At 39.9% G+C, this 24,397-nt stretch overlaps 1 protein-coding gene and 1 long non-coding RNA gene across 9 annotated transcripts in view; one reads left to right on the top strand and one right to left on the bottom strand.

Moving 5' to 3' along the window:
• Window positions 1-24,397, bottom strand: part of caskin1 (CASK interacting protein 1) — a 121,676-nt gene that overhangs the window by 7,211 nt on the left and 90,068 nt on the right. For 2 of the 8 annotated variants that reach the window (XM_084744609.1, XM_084744611.1), the window contains exons 8-19: window positions 23,735-23,843; window positions 23,007-23,101; window positions 21,495-21,612; window positions 15,688-15,933; window positions 10,439-10,543; window positions 8,933-9,051; window positions 6,931-7,012; window positions 5,825-5,937; window positions 3,501-3,611; window positions 862-963; window positions 606-744; window positions 1-144 (exon numbers count right to left, since the gene is read on the bottom strand). In XM_084744609.1, the coding sequence (XP_084600735.1) occupies window positions 1-144; window positions 606-744; window positions 862-963; window positions 3,501-3,611; window positions 5,825-5,937; window positions 6,931-7,012; window positions 8,933-9,051; window positions 10,439-10,543; window positions 15,688-15,933; window positions 21,495-21,612; window positions 23,007-23,101; window positions 23,735-23,843 (1,483 nt within the window). The remainder of the gene's footprint in view (window positions 145-605; window positions 745-861; window positions 964-3,500; window positions 3,612-5,824; window positions 5,938-6,930; window positions 7,013-8,932; window positions 9,052-10,438; window positions 10,544-15,687; window positions 15,934-21,494; window positions 21,613-23,006; window positions 23,102-23,734; window positions 23,844-24,397) is intronic. The other 6 variants (XM_084744610.1, XM_084744613.1, XM_084744614.1 and 3 more) reach the window with 6 other exon arrangements.
• LOC146309676 (uncharacterized) lies at window positions 4,719-6,973 on the top strand. Its single transcript, XR_014772471.1, has 3 exons — window positions 4,719-5,611; window positions 5,782-6,054; window positions 6,840-6,973. It is a non-coding gene; the product is annotated as an uncharacterized LOC146309676 (long non-coding RNA).

Raw genomic sequence — 24,397 nt, 5'->3', positions numbered from 1 at the left:
CGTCTGGAGGTGGACTGTCCATTGACATGACATCCTGCTGCTGTGTGATTGGTGGTGGTTTCTTTCTGAGGGAGCCCCGCCCCTCTGTATTGCGCTGCATTTCAGCCAGTCGCTTCACCGCCAGCATCAGCTTCTTCTGGTGGCCTAAAATGTTGAAAGATTGAAATTATCATTCTTATTCAATTAAGATAAATAGAAATATTATTATTATATATTTGGATAGAATGTTTTGATGAATAACTATTTAATTACATTTTTTGTCAGTAACTGTAAGGGATTACAATTACATTTTTTTCATAATTTAATTACATGCAACTAGTTACATTTGATCAGTTTCAGGCTATGCCACACTAGATTTATTTTTGAACACGTTCCTTTGTCAATACTGTGTCTGTATAAAGTTCGGCACATAAATGCTCGCCAAAGATGGCACAGGCGACCCTGGGCTCAGTAATAAACTAGCAAAGACGTAGCATACATGTCTGTCCATGCTGCTGAATTTTGATGGCAGATGTAACACATGCAGATTCTAGTTTTTTAAAGAGCTGTTGGCCATATGATCTGATGTACAAAATGTATTGATGTGTACAAAATCTGTGTCTTACCCAGTTTGGTGATGCCTATTTCCTGCAGGTCCTCCCAGGTGATGTCGGTGATGAATTCAATATTCTCGTAACCGTTCTGCACTAACACCTGGTGGTACTGGCTTAGACCAATAGCAGACAGCCACTCTCCTAGACTGGCCTATAGGAACACCAGAAACACGACTGCTGACCAGGCTAGCCGACACCGATGCCAGACGCTTCGCATCTAACGGGTCACTAAACCATAGTGTTGATGTGTGTGCTGGACTTTACTCACAGGTTTATGCTCAGGCAGCCACTCGGTCACACTTAGCTTGTTGATCTCTGATGTCATCTTCTTTCTGTGGCCTGGTTTAGTTATTCCAATAGCGGTCAGATCCTTCACACACACACACACACAAGAAAACATATACACACAAGTCAGATACAGCAGTGGCATGTCCGGGTTTTTATACCAAAAAGTGAATTAAAATCTCCCTGAGACTCCAGCAGCCTCTCGCACTCTGTCACACACTCACACACACACACACACACACACACACACACACACACACACACACACACACACACACACACACGGAGGAAAACTTGCAACACAAAGAAACAAGTGACAGCGTGACATCTGATGAAAGCTTCTGCCAGTTGAGGAGAATAGAGCAGAAATGTAAAATGTCTCAAAATCATGAGAGAAGCAAAGAAAGCAAAAGCAAATGTCTGCAGTGAAAAGGAAGCATCTACAGGAAAGAATCTGATAAATTCTCTATAATATTGTTTGAATTGATCTCTTTGCACTCGTTATTTCTGTTACCGACAGACAGAAGTGAAGTAAAACTTATAGTGTGCAGATTTATTGAAAACTACTAATACAGTGGTTCATCCTGTCATCGTCTGTTTACTTTTGTTTTTGTGTATTTCAGTGGTAGTTGTGGTGGACACACTTTTACAGACATACATGAACAGTCACCCACCCACACACAGGCACACACACGCACACACACACACACACACACACACACACACACAGTTGGTTGCATAACTCATAAACTGTATGCAGACAGGACTCAAACATACAGTAGAAGAGGCCTGGATTCTACGACACATTTCTAATAAAACCCTTTTTAAGTCAGCTCAGCTCTGCATGCACAACACCACAGTGTGTGTGTGTGTATATACAAATAATTTACGTATGCTGTAAATTATTTGTATGTAGGTTAGCATGGCAGAGAGCGTCCTCCTGGTTCCTCAAAGCAGGCAGCAGCAGCAGTGTTGAAGGTGATGGGAGGGTCAGGAGGCTGTGTGGTTGTATTAAGCGTATTTTTCATTATAATAATTTTTCATTATAATTTCCCAGTTTGTAATTCAGACGGAGTTGACCCTTTCTAAGTCCCGCCTCTTTTTAGAACCTCAGTCAACTTTCTGCTTTTCTGTTTCCAGTGCTTAGGTGTACTATGTCCTAGGCTCGTCTATGTTGAAAAAAAAATTACCAAACATGGAGGATGGTTCAATGGTGTTACTGGGGGACCAGTAAAAGTGATACAGTCACATCTTAAGTTGCTAATGTTAGCAAAACACTAGCTAAGTCACTCGTTAATCTAGATCAAGCTAGCTAGTTAGCTGGTGTTTTGCTTTGTAGCAAAACATTGGCAAACTAGCTAACCCTAACCCTTTTCTACACCATTCATTATCTAGCTAGTTACATTTGATAGCTAATAGGAAAAACGCTAGCTAACTCGCAAGCTAATCTAAATTGATAGCTTTTTACTGACATTAGCTCTGTGACTATATCTATATGTTGCATGCAGCATAACCATCTTCAAAATCTGGTTTCATTTTCAGCTTAGATGAGCCTAGAACATAACATATCCAAGTACAAAAAACAAAAAGGTGAAAGCTAAACCAAGATTCTGCTGGGTACTAAAATTGCTCAACTGTTATTGGAGCAGAGAGCAAAAAGGGGTGGAACCTGGGAAGGGTCGATTCTGACAACTACATAAAGTATTTTTTATAAACTTGCCAGTAGCTTAACTTGCTACAAAGACCTAGTCTTTGTGCTAAGCTAAGCTAAGCTAGCCATTTACTGGCTGTAGTGTCATATTTACAGTACAGTGGTATCAATCATGTCATCGAACTTGTGACAAGGATGTGAAAAAGCAGGTTTTCCAAAATGTTAAGCTACAATGTCAAACCTTTATCGGTGTGTCCATTTGCACCCTGGTAAAAATAGTCACATAGCAGCTATTCAGCTATTTACACCTGGTCTCCTAGTTTAGCTTTAAAGAGTGAAAAATGGGCTTTTCCATTGTCATTTGGTTGTGGCGAGTCAGATGGTGCCACGCTGATTTACATTTCCAGTATCAGTTTTAATAGGCTGAGCTGTGCTGAACTCATGTCTGTGCAGGAGAGCATGACAGAGATGTTTTGAGAAGTCTCTGTGTGTTAAACTCTGAGTTCTTGTAACTTCTAATTGAACCTCTGTGGTTTCTGTTTTAGTTTCTCTCCTGTGTTCCTCTTTTCATATTCAGATATGGTCTTACTCCAGACCATCAAAGAGGCAGAATTGTGATGGTTTTCATTGTTTATGCTCTTCATCAATTTTAAATATTTGTAATATTTTTGTAAATTGTATTGTGTCGATTTTGGACCCAGAACATTTTTTATTTTTTTTTTTACCAGAGATCAAGCAAGTCAGTATCAGGTGAAGGGTGAGATGTGAAAGGTTCAGTTAGGAGGCAGGGGAAGGAGAGCTGAGATCTAATTGTGCTCTTTTAAGATTTTTTTTACAGGAAATGATACACATGCATCTTGGAAAAATCAAGGACGGCACAAGTCAAAGTCGTGCAGACTTGTTTCCATTGTGGTCCTTGGAGGTGCCTGTGACCTCTCTGGGGTTCAGGGGTCAGGGGTCAGTTGCCTTACCTCCGGGGTCATTCGGCTAATGGTGGGCAAGTCATACCCAGCGCCCAGGAAGTTTGGAGCGTAGACCTGCAGCTGAAAGTCGTTCAGCCATTGGACAACGGCCTCTGAGCTCTACGGGAGAGAAGACAGGGGGCATGCTGTCACTGGCTCCGTGTCTGCTTTGTTAACAGCCACTTTTTCCTCAGCAGGGCCAAACAGGGGCCACAGTTTAGACACTGTAGCAAGGAACTATTCAACATGTTGGTATCTTTACCAATGCCACAAAGACAAATCCTTATACAATTATGGAAGATTACAATAATTCAGTGGCATTATAACCTGGCAGGCTCCTGATAAAGTCAATAAATTAGCCCAGGTTAGCCCTGCTTGGCCCTGTAGTGAAAACCAGGCTAAGGTTAGGAAGGAGAAAGGCCCTGCCTACAGTAGTTTACATGCTACAGCAGGAGATTCAGATTAGCAGCAGCAGGCTAATCTACATTTTACAGCTGAAAAGTAAAAACAAAATAGAATAGATGGTTCTTTTCCTCCTGTAGAGGCCACAAAATGCTGTATCACTGTGCCGATAACGCTAAAGAAGTCTACACACTCATTAACACACTTGGCCACAAGGAAACTCTGTCCTCAGATATTCTCACTGGTGATTTTCTTTTCATTAGATTCAAACTGTTCAGTGGCCAAAATACACGGGTTGTGGATGAAGGGCAACATGGATGCATTCATTGATTGATATCCATCGAAGCTTGGGCTGGCTGTCAAAGCTTCTGAAAGGGATACAATCACACCAGAGCCAACGTCGTGAAGGTACAAGGCCAGTGTTAGTGTTAGCATTAGCTTAACATTAACCTTTCCTGTTCAGCTTACATCAGGGATAAGTCCCTTCATTTCATTTTCCAGCAACTGGTGTTGAGAAGCTGTAACCTGTATTTTTACTGCCACACTGACAAGTTACTGCTAAATTTAAGTTTCTGCTCAGCTATTAGAAGTACTGCTCTCCTTCGCTTACATGCTGCACACGCTCACTCACTGCCTGACTCCTTAAGGGACCTACACTACACTTATGACAGTATAATTAAATAAGGTCAGATAAAACATAATTATTAAGGCAGTCAATGTTTGTCACTGTACCGTTCATACCATTACAGCCCTAAGAGGAACTGTAAAACCACTGCATAACTTCTTCCCACGTCCCACATCCCTGCTGTCTGTCCTGCCTGACTCCTCCTCGTCTTCTTCTCTTCTTCATCTTTCCCTGATACCCTCCTCCTCCTCCTCCTCCTCCTCCTCCTCCACCCTGGCCCTCAAAGCTGATTGGTTTTCTCTCCCATCTTTCATTCTCTTTACCCTGAAATATGAAGACGATGGGTGATGAGGAATCAGGACTCTAGCTAACAGATGGCTGTGAGAACATGGCTTACAAGACAACACACACACACACACACACACACACACACACACACACATAAAGTCAGCAAGCAATGCACACACAACCACCACGACCACCTGCTACTTAAATATGCTCATTGGTTGATCGAGCTTGAAATTATTATACAATGAGATATGAGCTTAAATATGGGCCCACACGTGTATACAACACACACACACACACACTCAACAGTAAATAACATCTTACTGTACATGATGTAAGCTCAGATTTCACACTTCTGTGCTGAGCTAGCCCGCCCACGACATGCACACTGCTGGGCACCTGCCAGCACACACACACACACACACACACACACACACACACACGAATATCTCAGCTAGAGTTATGCTTGCCTGAGGCGCACCTACTAACCATCAATTGAGAGACAATTATCTCTGCAAAAGAAGAAAAATACTGCAATGGAAGAAGAGAAGCTGCAACTAAAAGAGGTGAAGAACGATGGATAGCAGGTAGCAGATAAACAAGAGAAGGACAGGATTGTTTCTCTCTCTCTCTCTCTCTATCTCTCTCTCTCTCACACACACACACACACAAGGTTTCTCTTTCACAGATTCGTTCGAGATCAAGTCGGAGATCTTCCATTCACACACTCACCGTGTCATGGCTGCATCCGAACACTCGCAGCACGGACGAGGCCAGTTGTGAGAGAAACCGCTGGGACATCTTGGTGTGTGTATAAATAAATATAATCTGTTTGTGTGTGTGTGTGTGTGTGTGTGTGTGTGTGTGTGTGAACAAGAGTAAGAGGGTTGTGGTTGACGTGACTGACGAGCTACATTCTCATCGTGCTGCAGTTAGGTGTTGATAGTGGTGATTGTCTGTATGTTTGTATGAAAGAGGGAGAGAGGACTGAAGCTGTGGGAGTTTGGGACTGTCCTACCTTCCCCTCGCCTTGCCCCTCCCCCTTCCTGGTTGCCGTGGCGTCATAAGGCGGCGCTTCATGGAGTGGACAGCCCGATTGGCTTGATGTCCGAGAAGAACCGGCGGAGCCTGCTGGGAGAAACACCATTGGCCAGTTTCAAGCTGTCGCTCTATCTCTGTAAACTTCCGATCAATCAACAGATGAGTTTACTTGTCTTCCAGGCTGACCTCTCCTCCAATTGATTACTGGTCAGTCTCCTTCTTTGCTTTTGAACCAATCAAATACTAGCTTTCCAAGATATAACGAGCCCTCCTAACCAATCGCACCCTTCTACACTTCCTCCTACATCCCCTGCCTTGGCCATCTGTCTGTTAAACGAGCCAAGAGCTGTGTGTGTATACTGTAAGTGTGTGTGTCTGTGTGTGTGTGTGTGTGTGTGTGTGTGTGTGTGTGTGTATAAGTGATATAATGTCATCTTTTAAAAGACCAGTGGATTAAGACTTATTTTTCAAATCCAACAATTTTTCTTTCTAATTTGAAGTGTTTTTCTTTCCATTTTAGACATTTCCCTTCCCCTCATCCTCATCAGTTTCACAGGTTCAACACTTGCAAATATAGTCCTGTATAATGCTACAGTAAGTAAACTTATTTGAAACCTGGTTCTAGGATGGTGCAAAAGCATGCTTTGACCAGTCTGATGTGGCGAGAGGTCTGTATGGTGATACTGTAACAGCCTGGTGTTGTTGTCAGGTGATCTAATGAAGGTAAACGCAGCGAGTGGTGTGTGTGACAGCACTGCACTTCTCAGAGGCTCAAGATTTATTAAAGTATCACTGGTGCCATTTTGACTTATAAAGCAAACTATTATTGAAAAGAAACATCACGCTGTATTCATTTAAGACTGTTTACAGCTTTCTCCAGGTGTGTTCCAGCACCATCTGTTCATCACGGGCCACATGTGAACATGTAACATCTAAATTTTTTTATATTGCTGTTGTCACTGTAGATACAAATGCTCCCCCACTGATTTCAGATGCACCCCCAGTCGTTTTGTTCTGGAACTGGGCCTGAGTCAACCACAGAAACTGCACCAAGGAAGGAGTGATCCACTGTCCTGTCCCTACCTGCAGGCTGGTCCACAGACTTGGACTGCTCCATTAGATGCTCCTTGGCTTTGGCAGACTGGGACAACACTGTGGCAAGAAGCTGCAAATACACAAACACATATGAGAAAACAAACAAAAATGTATCCATGCATCCACCATGGATCCACACGAGCAACCTACATTTTTCTGCATTAAAGCAGCATTAACAAACACAACATATTAGCACCTTTTAAACTGTTGTAGCTTAAATGTTAAGCTTGAACTTGTGTTGTTGTACATGTGGTACGTTGTGTTTTCACCTAAATTTTGAACATGCCTCTTGATAAGGAAGGTAGGCAGGTAGTGTACAGCGTCATCAGAGGTGCCACAATGCTCCATAGAGCTGAGAGGAAATGCAGTGTTTGGGTGATAATTATCTGTTGAGCTCTGCTGGATTGTCACTTGTCACTGTTTCGGTCTGGGAGCACGTTAATTTTAGCTCAACAGCAGCTATTGTGGCCAAAAGTGGCAATTACAAGATAATGGTAAATTGAATTTCCCTTAATTCCCCAAAAGATTCTTGAGTCAGTATTGAAGCCACCATCTTCAGGATCACAAACAGGAAACGTTATGTATACTTCTTATTTTTCTTTTGTTATAAATCCATTGAACTGCTTATCTGTGAAGTGATAAAATGTACAGTAACAGTAAAGATGGGGTATTAAGTCCACAAGTAGCAGTGTGTTACACAGCAAAAAGGTCATGCCAGACCAAGTAAGGCTGTGGTGTTAAAATTCCTGAGTGTACTAATTTGAGCAAGAGTTTGCTTTATTACTATTTAATTGATCTTTTTCTTTGTTAGAAAAATAGGAAGCTATATTATGTGTGTCTTCTTTTAAATGTTACATGGTCTTAACACAGACACTCAGGCAGACTGTCATTAAATTACTGCCTTTGAAGCACTTTATTTTACTGTAAATCATAATATACAATGATAAATCTAGTGCTTCAGGCTGCATGACTAGCAGACTCCCTTTCCTAGTCATATATTCCAAATGGCTCTCATGAGACAGCAGTACCTTTACACAAGAATGTACCCTAACCAAGGAAAAAGTACACTGGTTGGTTTGCTCTTTTTTGGAGACAAAGGAACTCGATTCTAAATTCTAAAACCTCATCATCTCAGCTAAGATTGATCTCTGTAGGAAAGCCTGTCTGGAGAAAAAAAATATGATCCATGCTGACTATGGCTACATTAATCAAATTTTAACCTTTCTTCTGCAGCTATAGAACGAGCACTGCAATAAAAATCTGACTGATGAGAAGTGAACGCAGTGAGACGCAGAGAAGACAGATGCTATGATCCGGTCTGGGCTGCAATTGGGAGTAATTTTGCTGTGTGGATGTTTTAGTGGGTTTAAAAAGTGTCCCACTTGCAGTTTCTTAACAGGATCTTGAAAATGTACGACATGCAGCTGGCTGTGAGTTTTGAGTAAGGGAATGACCACCTTGACGGACCGCTTCAGACTAAGAACACAAATAGCACAGTGTCACTGTGGCTATATGTAGTTATTTAAAATATGTATTTGTGTGTCAGCCATATCATATCATAATTTCCATAGTCATTCCACCACCAAGTGACCTATCATGTTCTGTATGAAAGTATTAGTATTTATATTTCTTTTCTAAATTATTGAGTTTTTTCTTTTCTTTTGATTCATTTGTTGATTTCTTTTTGTGGTTTAATGATTTTGTCAGTAAGGCTTTATTTAACAGGTCTATAATTTTCTAATGATTAAAGAGTTCTGTTGAGTCACTGAAGTCGAATATCAAGCGGGAATCTTGCTTTCAAAACTGCAACAATTAGTGTCCTTCCAACTTTTTTCAAATTTTGGGGTTTGCACATGAATTAACTAACAAAACAAAGCTGCAGTGTGTATAGACACGTTTGTTTCTTAGTGCACGTATATATATGTGTGTGTGTGTGTGTGTGTGTGTGTGTGTGTGTGTGTGTGTGTGTGTGTGTGTGTGTGTGCAGTACCTTTACCCCCTCAGCCTGTGCATGGAGGATGTGTGCTGCACTGCCAGCACTCTGACCGCTGCCTGATGACCTCACACTGGTCACACTGCCAGAACTCCCCACACTGCTGCGGTCCCCACCTGTAAAACACACACGCACAAACACACATACACACAAAAGCGCACACACACGCATTCACACATGCATGCAATCGCCCAACAATATATATATAGATTTTGTGCATAGAAATGCACACATGCAACAAACAGATGGATGCATACAGTCACACACACACACACACACGCACGCACCCACACACAGGCACACACACACATTGAGTGGTTTAGCTGAAATTCAAAGCAGCGTGGTAACAGGTGTGACTCTCCTTTGAAATGCACTGGGCAGCATGTGGTTGGATGGACAGGACGGACAGGACAGACAGACAGGGTGACGGACGACTGAGGGACAAACACAGAATTGGAGTAAACAAGACACACCTTTACGCTTTCACACACACTCACACACACACACACACACACACACATCTTTTCGCTCACTCTTTCCTAACTCTTCTCTTTCTCGCACACCAACATCTCCACACATCCAGCTGGAAAGACACACAGACTGTAGACCGATGCAGATGGCTGCAGTCCTACACATAAGGCCACTAAGTTCAGCTAGGCTTCAGATGGAGATAAAAGCAGGACATGGGGGACTGTCAGGAGCAGGTCAAAGAGTATCTGAAAGCCTTCAAACAACATCATTTTCAGCTCAAAGAAATGGGTGGATTCTGCTCTTGAGGGACACTTACAAGGCGGTGCCAGACAGAAAAGTCTTTTTTGAACGCACGTCAGATACTGTTTGACCCCTGGTCAGAGTTTACGGGCTGGTTTCACAGACAGGACTTAGATTAATCCAGCAGTAGGTCTTAATCTAGGACATTTAAGTAGCTTTTACGAAGGTGGCTTATATTTGACCTAGTTAGTCAGAGACGCAGTCCCGGAGTAAGACAAGTGACTAATGGTGTTTACGAAAACCCGAAATGGAATAAAAAACTCCATTACTATTTCAATTTTGAAACAAAATGGCAGAAGCAAAAAGAATTTGTTAAAGCTTTGGTGACTATGAAAAAGCGCCGCTAAAAAAATAAAATGTGTCAAACCATCCAGCAAAGAACAAGCTTGTTTGGCAGGCCTCTGTAGTTCATGTTGGTCTTCATTTAGATATTCCAGATTATCCACACTCCCTCACAAACAGCACTGAGCAGAAGTTAAACCTGCCTCTTTGAAGACTTAATTTTAGCTTCAATTTAGTCCTATAGTAACTCTAATCCTCCAGATGGCAGTCGATTTAGATTAATCCCGAATAGACTAAATCTACAACTATTTTCAGTTAAGTATGTGCAAGTCCCTTTCAGTTGAGACATCTTAAACTGTTAAATTTGACTCTGGGACTAAGCTTAAGCTTTGTCTGTGAAACCTGCCCTAAATCAGGGATTGAGGGCTCAGCGCAACGCGGCTTAGTTACCTGCCACGGGCTTGCGCAGTACCCAGATCTCTTCGTTGGAGCCTCCATGGGGCCCGCTGGATGGGGTGGGAGAGCTGTGAGGACTTGCCTCTGAGCCGCGACAACCTTTAACACAGAACACCACTGTTAGGAGCTAACCGACCCTAAACTGGCCTTGGAAGCATTTCTACCCTTTCAAAAGTTAGAATTTAAAGTCGGAACAATTGGTGTTTTTGTTTTTGTGAGGAAGCTGCAGATACAATGCTTACATATTAGCACCTTATAAAGGTATAGCTAACGTTAGCAAATGCTTGCCTACGCAGACTTTGGCAGACAGGATGCAACACTAGCATTAACTTGAAGCTATGTTTCTGCTCATCTGGTGATTACCTATTGTTCACTCCACTATGTTCACAAGCTAGTCGCTAACTTTGTCTGTCTGTTGCTTGGTGCTAGCTAAAGTAAAGCTAAAACAGTTAACTAAAAAGGCAGAAAAGCTCCATAGTGCTGAAGGGAAGACAGCAATTCTCTGTGGTTTCAAATTATATTTCCATCCATCCTGTGAATTTCCATTATTCGCTCTCCTTTTAGCTCTTGTTTGGTCATCTCATGAGACACTTATAACACTTTAGCTGCTAAATACTCCACTTTTTACACAGTTTGTAAACACTGAGTTCACTTGCGGTTTGGCAACGGGAGTATGATGGACCACAACAGTCCAATAGGCGCTGCAAACACGAGAAGTTTTCATTGCATCCTCATTCCAGTCAACAAGTTTAATAGTTTGTAGCCATAGATGCTGATTGCTCTAAAGCGGTTGTGATCCTGTTTGAATTCTGCACAACTTAAGTTGACCAGTTGAATACTGATTCTGACATATCATATTCGCAAAAGTATTAGACGTTCCTACTACAACTGTCAGTACTACATACAATATTAATCCCTCTCAAATACACTTTTGCAAGTTACCTCACTTCTCTAATGACTAACACTATGAATTACTTTTGCAGATTATAGGCACTATCATCTACTTGATAGTTTTAGAAAAATAAGGGTTAAGTGGGATTAAGTAAATAAATGCCAAACTTATAAACGCGAAAAAGACAAAAATTATAGAGGGGCCAGTAGGAGAGCAGGGTGATGAGGTAAAGGCAGATACGGGAGGTTTTTTTAAAAGGATATATAAGATTCACACTCACTCATACACCACACTTCATTCTCTTGCTCTCTCTCTCTCTCTCTCTCTCTCTCTCTCTCTCTCCCTCTCTCTCTCTCTCTCTCTCACACACACACAGACACACACATACACAGAAAAAATACAGCATATATATATAGAGAGAGAAAGATATATGAAAACATTTATATACCAATAGTACATAAATAAACCCATAACATGTATATCTGCGTATATACACATACATGCCATAATGTACATACACATACATATATAATGCATCCGTATGTGTGTGATTATATATGTAAGCCTTGTCAGAATGGGGCTGCTGTACAGTAGTGCATTTGGAGAGTGTAATAAACCATTATAACCATCTTAATAAGGGTTTATAAATGGTTTATATGTGTAAGCTGACAGTGCTCCAGAGAAACACACACATTAAAAAGTCCCGTTTGCTTTCATGTAATGTTGCAGCTCCTTCTTGTGGCCATTTTGCCTCCCTCCAAGTGACCTCAAACAAAGCACTGAACAGTCAGTGTTTTCAAAGACAGCTTTTGATTTGACTTGAATCATTTCGTGAGTTTGGAAAATGTGATGTTTTTAACAAACATGATCAAGGCTTAGGGAAAACGTACTGACCTGATGCCGTTCTGAGTAAAAGCATTATGTTGTTTTTTTTATTTGGGTGCTGCATTTCCATTTTTGGACTTACTGCGTGACAGGAAATTTATCTACTTTTTATTCTCCTGGAGGAAACAAAATGGTGTCCAGTGAAGGCTCCCATTCACAGAGTAGAGAGTTCACAGTTCACAGTCAGTGAATACCTTACCTGCAAAACATCCTGGGTGACATTTTCTAACAATGTATTTGGGTCTCTTACATAACACTTGACATTTTATGACTTGTGAATCTTTGCATGTAATACATAATTTCAGCATGTATTTTTAAAACCTTGTGTTCAAGAATCCAAGGATGTCTGTGCAAATGCTACAGACTGTTAAGAAGGGATATATTATCATATTGTTTTTTAACTAGTCAGAAAATATCACCCATTAATGTCATTTTAACCAACTGATTGTCCAACTACATCTCAGACAAACTTAAAGGGGTAGTTCTGATTTTTTGAAGTGTTGTTGTATGAGGTAGTTATCGATAGTCAGGGTATTAACTAGAATAGATGGTGGTTGGCACATCCCCAGTTTGGAGAAACACAGAGCAGTACAGCTGTAAGAAGCTAAGCAATGTGCTGCTGTGGACAGGGTCAACAGCAAACAATATTTTAGCCACTTAAAACAAAGGTAAAGTTAAAATACACACTATATTTAGAATATTTTTACAACTTTAATGTTAAACTGCCTCTTCCAACAGGAAAACAACATTACATAACACCTGTGTAGTAATACCTGTGTAACATATAGGGAACCATTAAGTGCATGTAGGCCAGATATTTCTGTTCTTGCTCAACAGACTCTCTAGGGAAAAATGATCATTTCATCTGTGACTGTGGTATTTTAAAAGGTAAGTTGGGATTCACCGATGCCACATGATAACACACACAAACTAACAAATTAAGGCTGCAGTAGGTGGAATTAATGGTTTTCCTAAAGGAGTCTGGTTGCTTTGGAGAGACTGACATTTGGATTATATAACGGCGTAGAAAAAAGCTGCCTGACAGCAAGGGAGAGTGGTGAACACATTCTAAATATAGCAGATGCTTTAAGTGATATTGATTTTTTTTTTTGGGGGGGGGGTGGACCTTTTTAGGTGGCTAAAATACATTTTGCCACTGACCCAATGCAGAGCAGTAAATTGCTTAGCTTCCTACATCTACTGAAGGTAATACACTGACTCTTGATAAGTACCTCATACAACCCCACTTCAAATCATCCAGACTATCCCTTCATTAAAGCAAGAATTTTCCAGGAAAAGAAGAATATTTTTACTCAAACTAAAATGACAATTTCCCTGAGACTCACTGAGGTCGTTTTTCACTCGTAAAAAAGCCTGGCATAGATGCTCAACTTTTACTCAATTATTCCCACCCTTCACCACCACCACACACACTCGCACACACACACACACATTTAGGGTATAAGTGCAAGGTGGGTAAAATTGGTGTTAAAATGATCAGACGTGACAATAACACGCAGGACAGAACAGAAAAATACGGTTGCACAAACAGTCTGGTCAGGAGAGAGTTGTGTTTGATGTCTCAGTGTTTAAGAAACTAGCAGGGTTGTCTTGGTGGTCGGGACAGTGATATACAGGGGAGGAGGAGAGAACAAAGAGGAAAAAAGGAAGGAAAAAAAGAAAGGCAAAAAAACAAGGAACAAACACATTTAACTGAAGCACAAACCAACTCAGGTGAACAGAGGTCTGTGGTGAAATGGTGAGCTTTCCTCCCACCTGACATCTATTTTCCTCACTCGCAAAGAAAAATTAACTAAAGATTCTTCTGCGGGGTGGGTTGAAAAAAAAAAGCATTAAGACCACATTTCTTATTGACAGAAATGCTAAAGCAGTGATCAATCCTGCACAAGACGTCTATGATCTTGCAATATTTACATAGAGACATGTCTCATTACAGAGCAAGCAATGAATACATTATTAGAATGAAATGCTTTAGGTGTTTTTGTGGTTGACTTTGGCTCCGTGGAGCCTCATTAAAGAGTTAGACTGATAGCAGCTTTAGTTTCATTAGTAGCTCTGAGATGAAGCAGCTGGAATGACCTTGAGCTTTAAGGGTCAAAAATGGCAAAGTTATGGTTCAGCCTTAAATTACAACCTATGATGCTGAATTTCATGCAGGCCATTCGAATCCAGCCTCAGAATAGCGGACTCAGTCACTAACAAAGAAAACTACTAAGGTAACAGAATGTAAATACACTGAATGTCCATCACACTGACAAAATGCAGACCGTAAATAGTATCAAAAATGGGGGCTGATTTTATGAAAATCTTAAGTATTACAACTGTAATAACCCAAATACACACTCTCCCTGCAGGGTTAGGTTAAAATATCCCCAACCATCAATAAAGTCTCATTATTTTATTCTGACATTTAAAAATTTGTATTAGGCTGCTGACGATAGAACAGTGTGTTCCTTCTGAATTTTGTGCATTTACTTTATAAATTTATCATATACACTGTGATCAGTGGTTTTAACAATATCACCAACCCCTACCATTAGGCAGTGGTACCATCAAATGGTTAGACTTATTTTTTTTTTTTCCCTATAATTCAAGAATTCCTATAAATAAAAACTGCCAATTCAAATACATCATTTCAATGACCACTTACAGAATATGACCACGCCAATTTCTTCGCCAATTACTTGGAAGATGGTCCTCAGAAATTGTTTAAAAATCATAAGTGGGCCTTTATTTACGAAAGGTTGAAAACTCAGAGTGTTAAGGCAAAAAAGTAGCCCATTAAGGACAAAATCCCAGCACCAGGGCCAGTAATCATCAACTAACTAACTGCAGAGAGAGTATGTATTTTTGGAGCAATGGGTAATGTTTTTGGGATAACGGTATACTGGCTCCTCTCTTTTACTACTGTCTTGAATGGAGAAGGGCCTACCCTGATTTGCATGTAGCCCGAGAAACACTTCAAATGAAATGTGTAAATGGGACCTTTAAGACAAAAGTTTATTCAAGTGACCTTTTGTGATGTATATTTTTGAGTCACAAGTCGTATAATTGCTTGTCTCACATATTTCAAGTGCAATGATGACCAAGAAATATTTCTCTTTCTTTATCTTTCATCGCATATGTTTTTGTCTGACTTTAACTCGCTGAAATGGAGATGACAACAGCACAAACATAAAAAGAAAAGTTACACAGCATGAGCAACACAATTACATAAAGTTACATAAATAATGATCCATAACAGAAAACTTCAATGGATGCCTTCTTAAAACAACATTCAAATCACCAATTAGAATCTTGCATGATCAATTAAAGGTTTTTATACTGTTACGTAAAAAAGACACCAGCGGAAAGCATCTTTTGAAGCTTTAATAATAATAATAATAATAATAATAATAATAATAATAATAATAATAATAATAATAATGTAAAAGGGGGCGTGTACCTGGGGCAGTGGGTGTGTCTCCCTGTGGGGTTGTCACGGGCGACTTGTTATAGCCAAAGGAAGTGAAAAGTGGAAGCAGTGGCTGATGGGAATGTGGTGGAGGAGGAGGCGGTGGAGGCAGGATATGGATCTGATGGAACGTGGTGTCGTTGCCGTTGACTACCGCGTTGGCAGGGGCAACCGTCGCCGGAGGAACCAGCGGTATCTTTTGAAACTGTTGAGTGCAAATGACTGTGCTGGCCAAACCTAGATAACACCCACCGTGACGACACACCGACACACACACAACCAGCCAACAGTGAACCACCGCCACGTAACAAACAAACGACAAAACAGAGAATTACACGTAAGAAAAAGGGGGAAAAAAGAAAATTAAAAACAAAGGCTGAAGTTACACAAAATCAGACAAAGAAACCAAAAGTAGTGAAGGACACGGCTAATGTTAAAGGGACAAAGAGAAGGCGAGAACAGACAAATGTGGGTATTGTTGAAATGAAATATGTGGGGAGGTGAACAGGGAAGTCATGGATGGTGAAAGTAGAGATGGTTCAAGGACATGATAAGCATTAGCTGTTGATCTTTTTAGACGTGTTCTTACTCTTTGTATACGTCCAGCCAGTATTTCCTACTGCATGTCATTAGCTACTAGTATACAACAATTTGCACAGATAACAGGATTTGTACAGCATGTGATTCCACTTGCCATACACTATATCCAATAGCGTTAATTGGCTGACAGGCGTCCTCTCTCAGTAGTTAAATGCCACTGGTGTCAGTCATCAGACTCAAAATAAGTTGTTCATATCAATATGTCTGTGATCATGCTAGCATTGTGAAGTTACTTAAAAGCTTAGCAAGTGGATGTGTTGCATTTTACAGTGCCAAATTGCTTAGAAAACAAAATGGTCCACTCTGCAAACTAGCATGCTAGCTGTTGTGCTAACAGCTTGTTAACTACAGTACTAGTACCATTAGTGGTACTTGAGCTCCCACTAGAGGTACTCTGAGGAATCTCCTAAAATCAGAAAAAATTAAATAAATTAATTTTATAACATATAGACAAAAATACTACAAATGTTCAAAAGGAAACACTGAAACTATCAATTAACAATTAATTATTCAATATCAGCCTTTTATGTAGTCAGATTCATGCAAATAGCACATGTAAACATCATCCATGATCAGTTACAAACTAAAATGCAGTGGCTTTACTGTGAAAGCAGTGTGACTGGGGTTGACAGTCAATAAATAATCTTGTTATTAGGAATAAACCTGCCTCCTGCATGAACTGCCTGCAGCTGAAAAGGGCAGGCCTACGCTACTCTATGGTGATACTGGGAGAGCCTAATTATTTATGGAGTGGTACGTGGTGTAAAAAGTTTGATAAACTCTGTTGTATTGTTTTCTATCTGACAATAAACAGCAGAACATGAACAGGCACAAGCCTCCCATCCAACACAACATGATGCAGAGTGAAAAGGCGGCAGCAGCGGCTAGCTACCTGTGATGGTACCCACCAGTTACTTAAGGCAGACATGTCCTTAATTATGCATAAGTTTCAACTGTAATATTAAAGAGGTGAGTGAAACAAAATTCACCCCCCGTGTAAGGTGTCATCAATTGTGTACCAGGCTGTAAACATGTTTATTTCTTTTGAAAGGTTGTGCATTTTAATATGGAGGTCTATGGGGACTGACTCACTAAGTGGCCATTAAGTGGCCATTCAAGGAACTGCAGTTTTTGGCACTACTACGCTGGCTTGACTTTTCAACACTGGAATTTGCTGCTTGGCTGCAACAAGATATATGACTGTAACTCTGCAAATGACCTGCAAGCTATTTCAGGTAAGCAATGCTACACTCACTTGGCACACCTATTCAACATTTATCCAACACACACTTTTGATACTTAAGCTGTCAGTGCTCTACAAGCTCCTTTGCTGCCATGCCTGCTTCCACAACACCCACCCGAAAGCTAACTGTCACTACTGTTACCATTGTTGTATTATCATCATTGCCTGCTGTGCTGAGCTTTGCATGTCTTGTATAATACATGACATGTTCAGACCCTAGATGCTGTATAGCAACATACGGTACACAACCTACATATTCTCCATACACCTAATCATCCTTTCCATGTGTTGCCTGAGTGTACTGTACTGTCTCAAATTAAGTCAAGGTTATGTTAGGCTAGCTTACTGTAGGTACTTCCTCATTAACCTTGAATGGATTAATGAATGTCTGTTTCTGCAAGTGCAACAAGTGTAACTTTCAAGTTACACTAGTATAGACTGTTAGCATCCTAGCTACAGGTCTACACAAAGATGGCCATTGTGCCTTTGTGATTGAAAATCAGACAAGCCTTTATACTATCCCAAATTCTCCATGTCAAAATACATACATACTAGACAGCACCTGAGGTAGGTAACTGCATTGGGACCGATCCTGAAGCTAACTACTTGGTTCCAGCAGTCATCGTCTCTTGCGATTGGTCACTAACTCACGTTGTGCTTCAGATACGTTAGCAGGTAGTTTTCCATAGAGATGTACTGAACCACTTTTTTTCAGTTCCAATCAGATACTGATATCTGAATTTGGATATCTGCCAATACACATACTATACTGCACTCATTTTTTCTTGTTGATTATGAGTATTATTACTAGTAATAGCAGTAGTAAGATTACATGAGGCTGAAATTTAACTTCAGTCTGGAAAGCTTGTGTAGTTTTGTGTGATATAAGTATACATAGTTATATATAAGGAACAATAAATTGCTGTTACTCTTTGTTAGTGTTTGTAATGCATTTGTAAGGTGTTTGCTCAGAAAAAGGAGGTTTATGTTGATAATTGTCACTGTTGTGCTGGTTTATTGTTAGACCAGTAAAGTGAGGTGGCCAGTATATTTCTTCGCTCCAGCTGTATCGTCACACAGCAATTTGGGATGCATTTTACCTCATATTACATGCAAATCTAGCTTCAACGTGAAAAGTGCTTTACAGTTCTCAATTCAGACTGCATAGTGTAGTATTTAGAAAACGCATGGCTTAAAACATGAGGTGGAATTTAGATCAGAATGACGATCAATTCCAAGTCCAATACCTGATGGATACGTCATGTCAGTATTGGGCCCTGATACCCCTAATGGATCGGATCAGTACCATCTCTAGTTTCCCACTTTAATTACGATGGCAGCTGCGACATAAAGATCAATTTAATTAACTGACTAGTGCAGGAAAAAATATTTTGTTAATATTTATATCTAGACGATGTCCTAATTAGCCATTTATGCTGCTTGAAAAAGGTTTAGTGTTGTGTCTCCGTAACAGGAAAAAGAAGGAGCAAATGAGGGGTGTGATGGGAGTACATGTAGAAGAGACTGACTGGGGAGGAATGGCGAGGAAAAAAGAATGATTAAAAATTGATGAGAAACAGTTGAGTAAATGAAACCTCTTGCTAAAACAGCTGCCACAGCCCCAAGTGCTTGTGGGGCTGCGCAAGCTGAGTGGGGGTGTTCCAGCTGTTTTGTACTGTATCCACAGCTACTCTATAATGTAGTACTGTAGGTAAGGATAGATGCAGCCACAATGGTATTTTCACTGACTTGGAGCAGATCCCATAGTGTTAAAGGGACTATACAATGTATACAAGTAATCAAAGAGGAGAGTGATGACCAGGAAATGTGACTACATGAGGGATGAGAGATGTAGAAGACGGAGGTGAGTGAGAATTTTGTGATCACAGGGGATGAAGTAGAGAGACAGACTAACACCAAGTAGACATAATACAACAGAGAGACGGACGGATGGACAAACGGAAATACCAGACCTACAGACAGACACCAATAGACAGTTAAAAACATCTGAGCCTGTTTGTGATTGCGCAATGACACTGGAGGTGACATGATGGATGTGAAAGTGCTCCGTATATCTCACCAGTGAAGTAAAAAGCTCATTATCGTGATATAAAATGGAGAAAGGAGGTTAAAATAACAGGTTTTGGGAGATTGACACATTAGTTGGTCAGCTTGCCTGTTAAGTCATGAAAACACAAAGATGATACCAAAATTATACCAGTAAACCTGGCAGATGTTTGACTTCATCAGAATACACCTCATTGTTTGCTTATTAGTTTTCTTGCCACACATTAGATGAGAAGACAGATACTGTTTTCACATCTATGCAGTAAATATCGCATTTACAATTTGATGTGCGTCTGCCCTCGGACGGGCATGTAATGTGTAAATAATATAATGTGCATTAAGAACTGCAGATTTCTTTACAAAATCGACTGTATCTCATTTCATTCTGAACTAATTGTGATGATGAATTGATTGATAAATGTGAATAATAAATTGAACATGATACTGGTTACTTTTTGGAATTAAACTCAGTTACTGAGAAACATTAACCTTCTGAATAGCCAAAACTTCCACTGGGACATGGAGGCTCTGACCTTTGAACAGGCAACATCAAGTGTCAGTTATTCAGAATTTCAGCTTTTGTGAGTTTTTTCAAAAATTGTATTGCATGTGTTAGTGTCTAAAATGGACTAATATAAGTAACAACTTCTTGAACCCTACAGACACATTACCAGTCAGTCCTCCTAATCCATATATATATATATATATATATATATATATATATATATATATTTAAATTCTAGGCTAGTAGTAGTAATTCTTCTGTGACTTGAACACAAATATACAAGCTAACATTACAAGATTAAATGAAGCAAAATGGAAAAGTGTTTTGACTACATTTATGGCAATTTCAGGAAAACTGTATGATCATAATTGGACACATTATGCTTCCAGTGATAAACATTTATGTATTTGCAGCCGGATCATGTATTTTGATGTGTTGACACTTTACTCTCTTTATGTTAAGCTAAGCTAACTGGCGTCTGGTATGAATAAACATGCTATAAAATAGTATCTGGTGTGTTTAATTAATGCAAAAAATGGAGAGCAAAACCAACACACTGTGATTTTCATAACATGTGGACAGAGCCAAGCAAACCGGGGTAACAACTTCAGTACTAAGCTAAGCTAACAGTCTGCTGGCAGAAGCTTTATTTACCATGCAGACAACAGAGGGGTATTAATCCTTTCATCTAATTTGAGGCAAGAAAACAAATGAGGGTACATGAGCCTATAAAATATCAAACTACTATCATTCAGCAGGTAATGCTAAGTGTCAGAAAAGAGAACTGATCATCAGATAGGAACACATGCATGATTTGGTGTCTGTGTTCTCATTATTTAACGGGCACTTTCATCATCTGACTGAACTCCTACAAACTTTGTGTTTTCATTCAGGCAGAGCTGCAGCATGATTAAAAATTCTGGTTGTGCAGCTAAAATGGTTCTCAAACATTAAGCTTGGATAACACCTTCAGTAATGCGGGGATGACAGCTGGGTGTTTGGCACCACTGTGCTGCTGGCTGACTCACAAAGGTCTCCTCTCCCAGCGTGCGAGATGAAAGAGATGAAATTCTCTGATATGATTTTTATTCTAACCTGTATCCATCCAGGCACCGTTCACTAATGAGATGGTAAGGTTAAGAGCCTTCCTCAAGGGTTTATGAGAATGGCTAGAATCATTATTATTCATTCACTTAGCTTCACTTTTCTTCATCATCTTCTTCTTTTTCTATCTCTCTTCAAATTCCTCTTCTGTTTACTCCAAATATGTGAATGTATTTCCAGGACGCCTGGCTGACACTTAATCCACATTGCCAGCTCGGTCATGATTTTAAAAGCAAGTCCAACACACTCTCACACACACACATAGGAGTGCACACACACCTGTGCGCTTGCTGATGACCTCCACCATGGTGGAGGGGAAGTAGCCCACCCTGTCGTTTCCTGTTCGGTTGTCATGGATACAGCCTTTCCAGCGTCCGTCAGGGTGCTGCTCCAAAACCTGTCACATAATTAACGAAAAAATTAGTTAATTTTTTTGATTAGACATTTCCTATAAATAAAAGCATATTTTTTATGGCACTGAGTCTACTGGTTTAATTATATTTCCAACTAGTTTTAGCTCAAAGAAACAAAAAAATTCTTTGTCTCTCTCAAACAGAAAAGCAAAACTGCAGTTGGAGCTGCTCTAAATTCTTTGTGTCAGACAGTAACGAAGACCAATTGTTCATTCAGACCCCTGAGGGAAGAAGCACAGGCACTGCTTGGCTCTCTTATTACTGTAATAAACACCCAAAGGCTGCATAAATGCTCATTAATATTCACGAGTGGTGGGCGGACTGCAACGTAGCAAGTGAATACATGTAAAACATATTCGTAGTAAATGAGGGATGCTGAAACCACTCATTCTTGCATATTCATTAGTTATCTCACCCAGCTATGTAGTATAATGATGACAATAGATTCGAGAGAGTGCAAAACAAATGTTTTTAGTCAATCTGCAAGTCAACATTTCAGATTCATTTTCTGTCACATCAGATTTGGCAGTTTAATATGATTATTTATTGATCCTTTTTTGTTTTCAGTTCAGTGCACCACAATATATTCCTATATCAGCCAAGATGAGTATATTTTACTAACGAGATTTGCATTTTAATGCCATAAACATCAGATTTCCACACTGTCAGAGAAAGTTGAATGAAGCTGCTGATGATGATAAAGTTAAAATGAAGAATGAACAGAGCTGGAGACCAGAAATCCAAGCTGAAATAGCCTGTAGTTCTTCCTGCATCCACTGACATCACTGTGACATCACTGAATGCAGGAAGAACAATAGATTTTGCAGCAGCAGAATTCTGCTTTCTTGGTCAATTTAATACACACTGAGGAATTTATTGCTTCATATTACTACATTTACAGTCAACACTGACTGGACATGTGACAGTTTCCTTTTACTGACTTTTACTACATGTCTGTGTATGTATATATACAGTTTCACAACTCACCAAACACACTTGCAAATAATATTGTTACAATAATACCCTCATACTTTATCTAAACAAATAGAGCACAACTTGTAGCTCCCTCTTTTTAGATTGTTTCTTTTGAAATATATGTTTATGGGCCTGAAAAGGCAAAACTATGCAAGATTTCACAAAGAAAAGCAACTACAATAACAATATATAGTGAACCCTAAGCTAATGAAATTCATTAATGAATACACTAAAAGAAAATGTGAAAGCCTCAAACCTCACTGTAGTCAACAAACAGCTTAGCTTTGATGTCAGAACTGCTCAGTATGTCTGTCTGTCCATGATGGCATCTTTTTGTTGTTGTTGACATTGAGAATTGTGCTTTGTATGAGTGTGTGTGTATATGTGTGTGTGTGTGTGTTACCGTAATGACGTCTCCTGCTTTGATGTTGAGGCTGGTCAGGTCGTAGTTGTTGCAGTAGTCCTTCAGAGCCCGAACCTGAAGGGCTGCTGACGCATCTGAGAGACAAAGAGGGACCATTAATCATACTGCATTATACCACCATAATACAGAGTCTCTTTTAACCAGAATGCGATACAGTCCTTTTTCAAAATGTAACTTTCTTTACTGTATTACTGTTATGTACAGCAGCATATTAGGGCTACTGTATGTAAAATAAAAACATAAAAAAAGGAGCTAGGGGAGGGGCTACTAATTAGAAAAAAACTTTGCTGAGAAAATTCTCTGAGATTTAAGTGGTAATTTAAATTTAAGATAAAAAAAACTATTAAATATTCTCTGAGATTATAAAGTCAATATATAATATAATATAAAAAATAAATTATCTGGTATTAAAGTCACAAATTTTTGAGAGTGTATTATGCCTAAAATTTCTGATTTTTTCTTATTTATGAAATTCAGTTTTTTAAAAAGGGCTTCTGTTAGGGACAATGATTGTTAAATCAGGGACAGTTGAAAGTAGAATTCAGGACAGTTACAGGACATTGAGCAAAACAAATTATTTCGAGCCCTTTACTACAGCATGTCCTTAAAATGTGGTGGAACCCTCTCCCAGCATGACTTGCTATTCTCTCTTTCTGGCTTTCTCCCCCCTCTGTACCCCCCAGTATCCATTAATCCGTCCATCCTACCCCTCAGCAGTTGTTTGATCTCTCGGCTGGCTTGTGTTGCAGTGAACTGGTAGACGATGTCCAGCGCAGTCTGGCTGTAGGTGTTTCTCACGGTGGCGTTGATACCACTCTGTAGAAGAGAAAAGACGATGCGTTTATATGTTCATGTTTTTTTTTTTTACTTTCACACAGGCATGAAGTGAGACTTCTTTGGCTTTCTGGCATCTGTTTATACAAGAAAAACGGAAGCACAAAACTAATAAAGAAGCCTCTTTATATTAACATGTCAGAGATGTAAAAATCAATCATCATGACGTCAACAGATAATAACCCAGGCCTGCTCTTTCCTGCTACTCTTAACCACCTCTTATTTTTCAACTGACAAAGCCAGAAGCTGAAGGGCATCACATTCAGATCTGTTGAATCAAATGTCGGCTAAAGAACAAAGATGAATTCAGACTGAAGATGCTTGAGGCCAACGACTCATAACCTTTGACAGTCGGGGGTCAAAGTTAGTTTCTCATGCTGGAACAGACAGTCATTAAAACATATTGCCTCCCTTGTTTTCATAAACCCTGCGGTATTTTAATGTCACCAGCACAAATGGATAATCTGCATCATCTCTAACACTGCTTTTCATTACAGTGCCTCCGTTTTGTCACATGGGGATGTTGGGATTTCTCC

The sequence above is a fragment of the Lutjanus erythropterus genome, chromosome 19, assembly GCF_056507025.1.
Source record: "Lutjanus erythropterus isolate fLutEry1 chromosome 19, fLutEry1.hap2, whole genome shotgun sequence".
Lineage (NCBI taxonomy): Eukaryota > Metazoa > Chordata > Actinopteri > Lutjaniformes > Lutjanidae > Lutjanus > Lutjanus erythropterus.
This window is presented reverse-complemented; position numbering and strand designations above follow the sequence as displayed.